Source organism: Lycium barbarum, chromosome 3 (assembly GCF_019175385.1).
Source record: "Lycium barbarum isolate Lr01 chromosome 3, ASM1917538v2, whole genome shotgun sequence".
NCBI lineage: Eukaryota > Viridiplantae > Streptophyta > Magnoliopsida > Solanales > Solanaceae > Lycium > Lycium barbarum.
In genome coordinates this window covers 141,286,210-141,299,671 of record NC_083339.1, presented here as the reverse complement: position 1 = coordinate 141,299,671, position 13,462 = coordinate 141,286,210, and the positions used below count along the sequence as shown (strand labels likewise).

The window sequence follows — 13,462 nt, the reverse complement described above, 5'->3', positions numbered from 1 at the left end:
TTCTCAAGTCGTCTGAATAGTTTCTAAATGACATAGTTTCATCATTTTGCGTTAAAATTTACCAAAACATGCATCTAAGTGGTTTTGACAAACAGAATCTTCACATAGAATAGGATAGATTTGTTATTTTGTTCATTCGGAAGTCTTTCGAAATAATTTTCTTTTTAGTAAAATGAAAATTCTGGTTTTGTTTGATGAATGTAAATCTTGGTTTCTTCTTTCTTACTATCTCGACTTCGTAATATTGCAAGTCAGGGATTGCCCTATTGGTCTCCAGTCTAAAACTTTTTGAATAAAATACCAACCAAACCACAAGCCCAATGGTACAGCATTTGCCACATACAGTACACTCACTCGCATGATTAAATACTACCTTTCATTTTATTTGACAATTTATGACGAGACTTGAAATTTCAAAGAAAAGCAGGCTTCTTGCAATTTCAGTAACATTTCCAGAAACTGTTGCCATTCACCATAAAAGTCATAACGTTGTTAAGAGGGTGACAAGGCCAAATGTAAGAAGGTTTGAGGACATCATCCACTTGCCCATTACACTAGATCAAATAAAGGAAGTACTAACACACTAACATCTTACACAAGGAGTAGCGCTTTTGAACAGCAAATAGTATTGCGAATCACACTAGCGGCATTCGCAGATAGATATATATTACATCTTGAAAGCACAACAACAACCTTCTATATCTGTCCTATTATTGTCTAAAGTAATCTACAAAAAAATAAAGAAGCCAACTAATTAAGAATCATCTGTACCTTCATCATCAATGCCATCATCGTTGTCCTGCATCATATTCATAAGCATATTTATCTGGCTTTGCAACGTAGCATTTTGCCTCTCTACATCGGCACGCTTGCTTCTTTCTTCTAGCAGCTGTATTTGCAGATGTTCCAGGCATTGAGCATCTGCTTCTAACTGTTCGTTCAGACCGTCAATCTCACGATCCTGCAGCATTGTCATGTTTAGTGTTTCTGTTGAATTTAAACTGGGCAAGATGTAAAATTGAACACATAAGGAGATTAGGAAGCAAACAAATGGTAATTTTGAGAACATCACCTTTCTATTCATTTCCTGTAGAGCAATTCTTCGCATACTTTCAACAACATCCACATTTACAAGCTTCCGTCTCTTTCCAGCAAGCCAACCTTTGGGGTAGCAAGCAGCGTCAAAGTCTGGTGGGGGTAGCAAAGATTCAGCTGACGGCCTTCGACCATTTGCATTCGTAACTGGCTCCAACGGTTCAAATAGCGCCTTCCTACGCTCAGTAAGTTCAGTAGAGGGTTGGGATTCCTGCATCTTTTCATCAGCTGAAGACTCTTCTTGCTTTTGAGGTGTTTCATCAGCTTTAGCAGTGACTTGGTTGTCCAAGTTCTTCACACTGGCTACTAGGTGAAATATTTTCTTAGCATGAAGAACGTATTATACAAAATATGAATTGTGTGAAATGTGTGTTTATTGGGCTTATAGTCATCAGTTTACTACCTTTCAGTAGCATGAAATGCAATAGGACTACAATTTCAAAAGTATATTCTTCAAAAAACCAGCACAACTATAGTATGTTCAGAAGTTGATGACTGGTTCAAGTTCAAATATCACGAGTCACTCTCGTCAACATAAACAATATATTCCTTGGGCCAATTAGACACTGGTATTATAGCATCTTAATCGGTTTTCCCTTGACAGGTTGCTTCTCTTTCCCGTGATTTTTATAGATCCAACAAAAGTGATATGAAGATTTAATAAAGGTCTGATATGCTAGCCCATCATCTAAATAACATTTTGTTGGAAATACTATTCCAGTTTAGAAAAATTCCATATACGAAGCTCAAGAGCTCATCCGCTCACTAAGTACTAATCTTCTCCAGTTGATCACATGGAAGAAACAAGAATGCTATTTGACAATCGTTCTTGAAAAAACTATCAGGCAGTGGCGGATTCACGATTTGACCTTTGTGGGTTAGAGTTCACGATTCTACCACAATCCATTTGATTTACTTGGTTCGAAATATATCATTTGTACTTATTTACTGAAAATTTTAACACATACTCCCTCCGGATCAAAAAGAGTGTCCAATTAACCATTTGCACACCCCTTAAAGAAAATACTAACTCCTACGCAAAAATTGGTAATTTGACTAAACTATCCTTAATTAAATAGATATTGAAATTTGATCACTTAACACTTAATAAGGGGCAATTTTGGAAGAATAAAGTTAATTGTTTCTTGATTTGGTAAGTGAACACTCTTTTTGAGAAAAAAAAAGGATAAGTGAACACTTTTTGATACGGTGGGATTACAATTTAGCCAGAAACTTCCCTTTTCTTTTTAATTTTGGACAATTCTTCGCAAGTCTTTTTAAAGCTCCACAAGTCATCTTCAAACGCATCTCGAAGAATTCCCAAATAAATTAAAGGGTCCACTATGGGAAAAAAAAACGGAAAAGGGTCAAATATACCCCTATACTATCAGAAAAGGTTTAAATATACCCTTCGTTATACTTTGGGTACAAATATACCCTTCCTGTTATACTTTGGGTTTAAATATACCCCTCCTCCGTTAAAATTGTCCAAGGTGGACATTAAATGTGACGTGGCACTAACAACTCGGTGAGGTGGACATCACATGTCATGCCACCTCACTATCCCAACCCATTTCCACGGTATCCAAATCCTGAAATGAAATTCACCGGTTCCATTACTAAATTTTCAGATCCTTTTTATGAACTATTTTGGCAACAATGACAGTTTAACATTGTTATTTTAATACACACCCATATGTGTTTGTATCTATCTGTATACACACAGAATTACGTATTTTCACACATTAGATTCAATGTAGAAAGTGCTTCTATAGCCTCAATTAGTTTGATCTCTTCTTCAATACGCTTTTCCCCTATTTTGTTATCATCTCCGTTCAACTTCACTGCAACAAAGTCAGCTACCCAAATCACTAATTTGAAATGGTAAAGCATTTCTGTATCCTCTAAACCCTAGCTTATATCAATTTGCGTACATCGATCTATGTTTTATGCGAATCCAATTTTCACAGTATTGAAATCCTGAATCAAATTTTACCGGTTCCAGTACAGATATTCAGTACAGATATTCAGATCTTTTACAGTTTTTTTCAACCACAAAAGGAAACAAAAACTGAAAGAAGTAAGCGAATAAATCTTTTGCGTCACTTTCCAAAACGTGTAGGAGTACTGTATATTACGGGATCTTTAGTATTCTCTTATTTATTACCTGTGTCTACTATTTAGGCAGAATACCCACACCCATTCTTACTAAGAAACTGAAAGAAGCCTAAAAAACAGACCTCATTGGAGTATAATTTTTAAGAAATAATTTCGAATATGAACAATTTAAAAATTGTACATTTGATTTGCACGGTCTCTTTCTCTCCCTTGAGAAAAGACAAAATATCTACTTTGGAATTTCAAAATCTCTCTTTTTTAACACTTGTGCCATCAGATGTAAGCATTACTATATATAAAGTTCAAATATAATTTCAGTTCAGTGTTGCAGAAACGTAATATAGCATAATTCTACATCACTTAAGTTTAAAATTCTAAATAATCCTTCATAAATATTAAAATAAAAACTATAAATGTATCTTTCAAACAAATTACTATAAATCTATCAATGTGTTTTGCAGGGAAAGAAACGCTTTTTCCGCTGTCCTTAAACCATTAATATCGAGGATATCTAAAAATAGTAATTGAAAACTTAACATAAAGAAGTTGGCATGGCTTCTCGGAGCAATTCAAATTCAAATTTCTCAGAATAATGGTAGTGATGGAAGAAGAAGGGGAGGAGAGGGGTAAATGGGTTGGGATGGTGAGGTGGCATGCCATGTGGTGTCCACCTCACCGAGTTGTCAATGTCACGTCATATTTTATGTCCACTTTGGATAATTTTAACAGAGGAGGGGTATATTTGGACCAAAATATAATGAAAGGGTATATTTGAACCCAAAGTATAACGGGAAGGGTATATTTAGACCCAAAGTAATGAAGTATAACGAAGGGTATATTTAACCTTTTTCTGATAGTACAGAGATATATTTGACCCTTTTCCGAAAAAGAAAAAAAAACATGCGTACATTAAAAAATACAAAGTCAACAACGTAGGGCCAAGTCACCATGTCCTAGACAAGATCCGTGTGAAAAAGAGCAGTCTTTCTAAAATAATATATTATAACAGGAATCGGTCATAGCTTATACTTATACACGCAAATTCCTTAATAAATAAGTGAAAATTCGCAGAAGAAACATGTAATGAATTTATCCGGACACACTCGTCACAACAAAGACAACCAAAAACAATATTTTACTACTAATAAGTCACGGAGTAATTTACAAGAAATTGATTTTTATTCAAAGATCAAACTTTGTTATTAGCTAGATATAGCAATGACGTGTCGGCAAAGTCGCCACCGAATCTAGCTACCGTTTGACGAAATTACCCTCTATTCCCCCAACCTCTGTTGTTCCGAAATCCAAAATAATTGATGTTTCACAAAATCAAGAAAAGAAAATCAATAATTAAGGATATTTTAGTCAAAATCTCTCGTAATTTTAGGAATTAGTCTTAAAACCTCAATTACTTTGAACTATTAGAAAGCGAAGAAGATTCCCAACAATTATTACTGGCCGTCCCAATTTATATGGGTAATTTGACTGGAAATGAAACTTTTGAGTCTTGTGTTTGACTGGACACGAAGTTTAAGAAAGAAATGAAACTTTTGAATCTTGAGTTCTAAAACAAGCCAAACGAAATTTTAGAGTTAAATATGTCATTTTGTTTTTTAGAAAGAGTAATAATTTTAGAACTCAAAATGACAAGAATTCACTTAAAATCTGTATATCCTAGTGATTTCCACTTTGCAGACAGAGATCTAGTGTACCGCATGCAACTCACAAACAATCAACTCCATTTTTCAACTCAAAAAATGACATACATGCAATCAACAATTAAATTCAGAGGAAAGGGAAGAGAAATAGTACCAGATCGTTTCCTTGACTTCCAGAAAACAGGAGTTGAAGTAACTGGTGAAAATCCCTCAAGAATCCCTTCCATCTTCTGCTTATTTACCTCCATATATCACTTTCAACTTTCAAAAACTCATCCAAAAACAGAGAGATGAAAATAAAGGGAAATTCTTATTCTATGAGCTAAAAAGAGAGAGAATTGATAGCGTAGGAGTTGTTGAACTTAGTGTTGGTTGTCGTTGTAGGTGTGATCAAGAAACGTTTATTACCCACCTTATTTTTCACACAAATATTGAGGCCTTTTTTGACAAGTAGTATAAAAGAAGATATGGTTTAGGAAAGAAGCATAGAGGGTGACGAAATGATCAAGGCTTATATTTAACGGTTCTGATTTAATTGTTGTTTCTGTTATTTTGGTTTTTTGTTCTTCTCGGTGATGCTTAGTTTCTTGTTTTGTGTTCCTATCCATGCCGGACCCCACACCTTATTTTTTTTGTTTTTTTCTATTTGGAACAAAATGTTACGTTGGTTTTTCTGATTTCTCTAAAGACACGGCTCCGGAACCAAAATGGCTCAAAAAAAAATATTTTGAACCAAAATGGTTCAAAAAAAATATTTTGAACCAAAATGTCCCAACAAAAAAAAAAGTTACTAAACTACCTATAGCGCAGTATTTTACTGCGCTATAGCACTAATGGAGACGGACCCGTTAAGTCCTATAACGCAGTAAAATAATGCGCAATACGGTGCAACGTATAACACATGATTTTACTGCGTTATAAGACTTTGCCTCTCTCCTATAACGCAGTAAAATCATGCGTTATAGTCTACCACTATAACCCGATCGGGTTCCACCACTGCCCCCTCCAGTGGCAAAAAAATTTCAAAAACGCCATTGGAGGCCAAGCTTCGGTGGTCCCCGCGCATTAAAAACATCGTTTTCTAGTAAATTTCATCCGGAAAGTTTAGATTCTCGGTATATTCAAGTCAAGGAGCAAGATTCTAAGTTTGAATTTTGAGAAAAAGCGGCGTACAACTCGATTAAAATATCTACAAAAAATCTTCGATTAAGGTTTTCTAGTATGAACTTTTGTTATTATTTTGTTATATACATTATATTGCATGCATGTTTAACATTTAATCGTCATTAATTAAAAAAAAATCAAATTTCATTTTTTTTGGGGGTTTGATCGGCTGGGGGCAGTGGCTTAGGCCACTGTTCCGTTTTTTTTTTTTTTTTTGGTTTAATTCATTATTTGTTAAATGTTTATGAATTGTTAATTGTTAAATGTTTATGCATTGTTAATTTGTTATATGTTTATGAGTTGTTAATTTGGTTAATTATTTATGAATTGTTAACATTGTTAATTTGTTATATGTTTATGAGTTGAATTTGGTTAATTATTTATGAATTGTTAATGAATTATTATTTTGTTAATTGAGTATTTGTTAAATATTCTTTATGAATTGAAAGAAGTTGATTGGTAATGAATTATTATATTGTTAACATTTTGTTTGGATGATTGTTATGTATTGTTTTGACATTTATCATATTATGTTGTATTATATAGGACCAAATCAGTGGTTACATAAAATAGAACCTCTCGTCGTTACATAACAATAAAATTAAAGTAGCAATCAAAGCAAACATTTTATTTATACTAACAACATAATATAATACAATAGGTAACAACCATCCAAACAAGTTGTAAACGATTATGAAATGTTAATCTATACAATTTTAAAAGCATGAATAAATATGTTAAATAAAAAAAATTATCTTAAAAAGAATAGTTAAAGTTCTTCTTTTCATAAATACATAAGCTAACAAAAAAAATGTAAAGTTTATAGGAAAATATGTGGTCGACAAATATGAACTCTTAGTTTAATTTTATCATAGTTGTGTTGGCTATTTGGTCAACTAAAAATATATCACATATTCAAAATATAGTTCCAAATATTACTGCTAAATTTCGATTAGTTAATATAATTTATCTTTCATTTCAAGAATAATGACTAATTTAGTTTGTACAGACCGGACTCTTTCATGGATCCGAATATTCCCCCTGGGGCTGATGATCACCCGAGGCCCGCTGTTCACCCGGGGCCCGCTGATAGATCAGTATTGTCTTTGCAAGACAATCACAGGTCAGAGTTATTATGGGCCGCTACTATAGGGATATCGACTAGGCTCCGTCCCCGTAGGCTGCAGAGAGCGTGGACTCTTTTACGCGAGCACCCCCCACACCCTCGCGTGTTAGAGATATTGCTTCGGGGCGGCATCTACCGTTGCGTGTCCGTTGGTCGGGTACAACATGATTGGGCGCTCATCACGGCCATGGTTGAGCGGTGGAGGCCAGAGACACATACCTTCCATCTTCGCACTGGTGAGGCCACGATTACACTTGAGGATGTAGAGTTCCTCTTTGGATTGCGGGTTGATGGAGAGCCACTGTACACTCGGTACGAGCCTCTTCCTGGTCGGACGTGGGTGACAGAGTTGACTAGGCTCACCCACTTCGTGCCTGATGCCGCGGGCCAGATATCTGGACAGAGTCGGGTTCAGCTTAGTGCACTCTGCACTTATTTGGAGGGTCTGGATCCGATTGGCGACGACACCCCGCAGGACGATGTTGATCGTCATGCCCGTTTGTACCTGCTTATTATATTCGGGGGCATCTTGTTCCCGAATTCATCGGGTGCCTTTGTCAATTTACGTTACTTGGTTTTTTTGGAGCATCTGGACCGTTTGGGAGACTACAGCTGGGGCGGTGCTGTTTTGGCGTATCTTTACAGATGCCTGTGCCGAGCGTCTATTGGTGCTGTCAGAGATGTGTGTGAATTTTTTGCTCTTCTCTAGGTAATATTTAAGTGTGCGTTCCTGTAATGTCAACAAACCTCTTGAAAGGGCGACTAAAAAATCGTATTTTCTAATATCGCTTACAGTTATGGGCGTGGGAGAGGATGCTGCCTTTTCAGCCCGTACCTAGACATCACCTCGAGATTGACATGCCTTATGCGAGGAGGTGGACAACGGGTTTTGACCGGGATGTTGATACGCACCACAGTATTCTTCCATTCCGGGACCAGCTTGATCACATGACGGATGATGCGGTAAAACTATTTAAATTTACATTAATAATTTAATTAAACGTCTTTTCTACATGGTGATCACTGATTTGTATTTATATGTTATGCAGCTATTTATATGGACGCCGTACACTGCTATATTAGATGGTTTGCCCCCCTTCTGTAGGGCAGGTCAGGGGGTTTGGAGGTCGCGATGTCCATTGATACACCTGGACATCGTAGAGGATAACATGCCCGAGCGTGTCTTACGACAGTTTGGGCATACACAGAGTATACCCCCTGATGTCCGTCATGAGCTCCGACACTACCAGCGGGACGATCGGGCTGCCATTGATGATAATTTTTTGGCTTTCATGGATGTCCAGCTCCACCGTTGGGAGAACAGGTTGGGCACTTTAGCGGTGGTCGGTCATTTGACTCCCATTGAGCATTACATGCGCTGGTATCATCAGATCACACGCCGATTGATTGGCAACCCAGCTTTGCGTCCCCCTAGGGATATAGGATATTCAGCACTCGCGGGGCAGTACGAGGCATTGGTAAGTTTATCGTATTTAGATTTATCTAATTTCATTATTTGTTACGTTTTAAAAATAAACTTTTTTTGTTTCTGTTAAACACAAATGCAGCTGGTGGCCGTACAACGTTTACGCATCTTGGGGTTAGAGCATATGCCTTACCCTGGGCTTGCGGGGCTTGCCGCGGAGATGGTTAGGATTTCCGAGGATGGTATCCGCCAGGCAGGCGAGATTAGGCGCATGGCGGAGCCTATTCTGGAGGCTGAGTATCAGGCAGCACCGGGGGCTCCCAGAGGAGGAGGCCGTGCTGGCAGAGGACGCCGTGCTGCTGGAAGACGCCGTGCGCATAGAGGACGCGGTGCTGCTGCCGGAGGACCTGGTGGTGGAGGACTGGTAGATGAGGTGGACGAGGCCGATCCCATTCCAGAGGGCGTTCACGGTCTAGTCCATCCGCAGCCCTTCCAGGCCGGTGGCAGCTCACCTGGAGACTCACCTACGTTTACGCCGGCGCTCTTACTTGCTGAGATACCCGGGTCTTCATCACAGCCGAGTCATAATGCATACATGGAGGAGCGTGATAACGTTGATTGGGCGGCGTTACGCGCTTCATTAGCTGATGAGCGGCCTGTGAGGAATTTAGAGGGAGCCCGGATTCTTGACTTTGATGAGTTTTTGATCCCGGTTAGTTTTTAAAATACTTATTTGTTCATTTAAATTATTTATTTTAAATATATATATATATATTATTCATTATTTAGTAATATTTTATATTTTAGGATTCGGCGCCAGCGGGTCCATCAGAGCCACCCACTCAGCCTGCCGAGGCAGAGGTGTCTTCTCATGAGACTACCGAGGCGCATGTAAGTTTTTTACTTAAAACTAATTTTATTCAATATAAGGTCAATATTTAATATACATATTTGATCATTTAAAGTACTTATTATTTCATTTTTTCATATTTTAGGATTCGGCGCCAGCGGGTCCATCAGAGCCACCCACTCAGGCATTTTCTCATGGGTCTGCCGAGCCAGCAGTGTCTTCCCATATGACTACCGAGCCACAGGTAAGCTTTTTATTAAAATTTATTTTATTCAACATAAGGTCAATATTTAATATACATATTTGATCATTTAAAGTACTTATTATTTTATTTTTTTCATATTTTAGGATTCGGCGCCAGTGGGTCCACAAGAGCTGCCCATTCCGGAGCATTCTCATCAGCCTGCCGAGGTAGAGGTGTCTTCTCATGAGACTACCGAGGCGCATGTAAGTTTTTTACTTAAACTAATTTTATTCAATATAAGGTAAATGTTTATTTAATTTTTATAACCTTTACTTGGACTTCGAACAACATCTCGTCCAGGAGACTACCTCATATTCACCATCACATCCATCTCAGGAGGCTACAGACCCATCTCAGGAGCCTTCTCAGGCGCCCGTTGACACACAGGTTTGATTAAATAAATAACGTTAATGTATTCAACATAAATAAGAAATGGTACTAATATTTATATATTTTTCAGGTTCATCCTTCGGCGCCTGCGGTGGCGACTCCCGACGAAGAAGAGGTCGAGTTTCCAGACCCAGCTCATCCTGAGGTTCTGAGCGTGGCAGCGGGACAAGATCCCAAGAAGAAGCATGTTCTAGTTAAGGGCTTGGGGAAGAGGAGATGATCATGACTTGGAGCGCCCGGTTATTAAGAGGAAAAAGGGCGACGGAGACGATGGCGAGGGCGGTGGGGATGGTATGAGCCTTAGGCCTAGGGATAGTCTCCGGCATACTACATGTGGGACTCATCCTCGATAGTGTATATACATTAGTGTTGTACAATTTATCATAAATATTATACATTTTTTGCATATTTATAAATATTATCATTAGTCTTTATTATTGATAATAAAAAAAACATGACACATTCGAAATAAAGTTAAGCATTAATTTAAAAATAAGACGAAACCCTAAAAGATAAATAACTTAAAGCTAATGACTACAAGTCTTCAAACAAAAAAGGACTTCGAGCATTTTTCAACTATTAAAATGACAATTCAATGTATTACGTATTCTTGATGTGTTGAGCCTATTTTATTAATTGTACAAATATAACTAGAGTTCTATATAAAATATTGAAGTTTTGGAGTCTTAAAGCATGATTAATATACAACTAAATTACGTAAAAAAGATAAAATTACGTAATAAGGGAAGAATGGAAAATTTTATGGGGTCCTATAACGCAGTAAAATCATGCGTTATACGTTTCGGTGTATGTCGTATAGCGCATTATTTTACTGCGTTATAGGACTTAACGGGTCCGTCTCCGTTAGTGCTATAGCGCAGTAAAATACTGCGCTATAGGTAGTTTAGTAACTTTTTTTTTGTTGGGGCATTTTGGTTCAAAATGTTTTTTTTTGAGCCATTTTGGTTCTGGACCCCTAAAGACACCCGTCGTCAACGGAGTCCAACTATTTGACGAAAGGGTGTACCGGCAGTAAACCTGTCAACCGGTTCAACCGGACCCGGTTTAACCGGTTCCGTAACCGGACCCGGTGAACCAGTTTACAGATCTCCGGTCTACCGGGATTCTATACCAGGCCGGTTTTCAAAAATTGTGACTGATTAATCGGTTAATCGGATCCGGCAGGTTAAAACCAGTAAAAAAAATTGCTGCACCCATTGGACCGTTGGCCAACGGTCCATTTGTTCTCCAACCCCACCAAACTTTTTTTATACACTTTAATCCATCCCCCACCCCTATATAAACCCCTCTCCATTTTATTTTTATCCACACCAATTCACTCTTCTCTTTCTCTCAATTATAGCTACTTTGCAACAATTAGGCACTTTAAATTTCTCTCAATTAAATACTATAAATTTTTATTCTAGTTTCAATTTTATATTTTGCAATTATAAAAAAAAAAAATTGTTGGTGGAGTTGGTGATTTTGCAACAATCTGAAATAGCTCCAAAGCTTTGGTGGATTTGCAATTCTAGTAGCCTTCACTTTGGTGGAAATTGGTCCGGCAATTTGGTACCTTCGTTACAACTCTATCTTTATTTTCCGCAATTTAATTTGTTGCAATTTATTTTCTTGTGATTTATTTGCGTGTGATTTAAATTATTGCTATTTAATATTGTCGAAGAGAGTGAGACGTGGTGGCGGTGATAGTGGTAGTGGTAGGGATGGGTTTATAGAGGAAACATTTGTGAACGAAACACCTAATTTAGGTATTAATATTAGTGGAAATAATCTACTTTTAGATTATGAAGTAATGGAACACCATACAGGCACTTTTAATGAAATTGATGATGATGATGAAACACAAGCCCCCGAAAATCCTATAGGAGATACACATCCTGCACAATCACATACACAAGACAAACCGCCAAAATCTCGTAAGCCAACCGCTAGAATTTGGAAATTTATAACTAAATATAATGAAAGAAAATTAGCTATATGTAATATATGTGGAAAAGAATTTGCTTTCAAGCAACAAACTAGTAAGAATGGTGGAACGGGTTCACTAACGGGTCATATGAGAACTAGACATAAGAATGTTTGGGGCGAGCAAACGGGTTCAAATGTGGGGGGTATTCAACAAACAATAGACCCACGAACGGTAAAAGTTTTAGCTATGACAGGAAAAAAGATCGTATAGAAATAGCTAAAATGGTTGTTTTTGATGATCTGCCATTTTCCTTTCTTTCGGGTTTGGGTTTTGTTACTTATATTCAACGTTGTTATAATCCGTTGTTTGAGGGTATTCCTAGAAGTACTTGTAGATAGGATATTATTGATTTATATAAAAAAAAAAATAGATTTTATTTGTGTCATGTATTTAATTCTTTAAATTGTAGTGTTTCTCTTACCGCCGATATTGGTCTTAGTCTTAACAAGTTAGATTTTTTTGCTATTACATGTAATTGGGTTGATGATAATTGGGTGATGCAAAAAAAGATTTATATTTTTATATAATGAAGGGAAAGGTCGTCATGACGGAAAATTTTTAGCCGATTCAATGTCAACTATTATGAATTTTTTTAACATTTATAGAAAAACACTTTTTATTGCTTTAGATAATGCTTCTAATAATACAATGGCGGTTGGTCTTTTAAAAAGGGAATTAAACCCTCCGCTAGAAAATATTTTTCATGTGAGATGTAGTTGTCACATTTTAAACTTGATTGTTAGAGATGCTCTTGACTATTTTGAAGATTCTATTCAAAGGGTTAGAAATGCGGTTGCTTTTCTTTTTAGTAATGCTAATAAGCAAAAAATGAGAGATTTTAAGAATTCTTGTTTGTAAAATAACCTTAGACCTAGGAAAATTCAAGTAGAAGTTGACACTAGGTGGAACTACACTTACATTATGTTACAACAAGCATATGATTATAGGATTCCCATACAACAAGTTCACAACCATCACAATACGAAAAGTGATGAGTGGATAAATAATAACGATTGGGAAGATGCTAAGGAATGTATTGAACTTTTACAAAAATTTTATAATGCAACTCTTGATTTTTCTAGACAATTCTATCCCAAGGTAATCGAAATTTTGGCTTACTTAACGGAAATAGTTTTATATGAGTATAAAGATAAATCCGGTTATCAAGCGGCTATTTTTTCTATGACAGCAAAATTTAAGAAGTATTTTTTTCCTTTCCCAACTTTATTTATATTGGGTTCTCTTTTAAATCCTTGTTTGAAAATATCTTACACTAGAGGATTGGTTAGACAAATTTATAAATATTTAGAAATTTCCGAGGGAGTTAAACCATCTTTAATTGACTCCGAGCTCGCGATTGATGCCGAGTTTAGAAAAGCTTTTACTCATTATTCTACTTTG

General features: G+C 36.7%; 2 protein-coding genes across 3 annotated transcripts; one reads left to right on the top strand and one right to left on the bottom strand.

The window, feature by feature from the left end:
* Nucleotides 1-438: 438 nt before the first annotated feature.
* On the bottom strand, nt 439-5,362 carry LOC132633092 (protein HEADING DATE REPRESSOR 1). The gene is made up of 3 exons (XM_060349309.1): nt 5,026-5,362; nt 1,073-1,398; nt 439-961 (listed from the first exon to the last, which is right to left on the bottom strand). Exons 1-3 carry the CDS (start codon nt 5,117-5,119, stop codon nt 755-757), a joined length of 627 nt encoding a protein of 208 aa, XP_060205292.1. The 5' UTR covers nt 5,120-5,362; the 3' UTR covers nt 439-754.
* A 3,663-nt stretch (nt 5,363-9,025) lies between these two features.
* LOC132634313 (uncharacterized) lies at nt 9,026-10,015 on the top strand. Of its 2 annotated transcripts, XM_060350581.1 has the most exons (4): nt 9,026-9,299; nt 9,395-9,478; nt 9,583-9,681; nt 9,786-10,015. In XM_060350581.1, the coding sequence occupies exons 1-4, from the start codon at nt 9,183-9,185 to the stop codon at nt 9,924-9,926; spliced, it is 441 nt and encodes a 146-aa protein (XP_060206564.1). In that variant the 5' UTR covers nt 9,026-9,182; the 3' UTR covers nt 9,927-10,015. The 2 variants fall into 2 exon arrangements, with proteins under 2 accessions (XP_060206564.1, XP_060206565.1); XM_060350582.1 differs by lacking the exon at nt 9,395-9,478.
* Nucleotides 10,016-13,462: the final 3,447 nt, after the last annotated feature.

Bases quoted from the DNA above. Each gene is read 5' to 3' on its own strand.
- LOC132633092 (XM_060349309.1), bottom strand. From the start codon at position 5,119: ATGGAGGTAAATAAGCAGAAGATGGAAGGGATTCTTGAGGGATTTTCA. The intron at 1,399-5,025 runs GTACTATTTCTC...TTCACCTAGTAG, and splicing joins GAAGTCAAGGAAACGATCTG to CCAGTGTGAAGAACTTGGAC. The intron at 962-1,072 runs GTGATGTTCTCA...ACAATGCTGCAG, and splicing joins TACAGGAAATGAATAGAAAG to GATCGTGAGATTGACGGTCT.
- LOC132634313 (XM_060350581.1), top strand. From the start codon at position 9,183: ATGGAGGAGCGTGATAACGTTGATTGGGCGGCGTTACGCGCTTCATTA. The intron at 9,300-9,394 runs GTTAGTTTTTAA...TTTATATTTTAG, and splicing joins TTGATGAGTTTTTGATCCCG to GATTCGGCGCCAGCGGGTCC. The intron at 9,682-9,785 runs GTAAGCTTTTTA...TTCATATTTTAG, and splicing joins ATATGACTACCGAGCCACAG to GATTCGGCGCCAGTGGGTCC.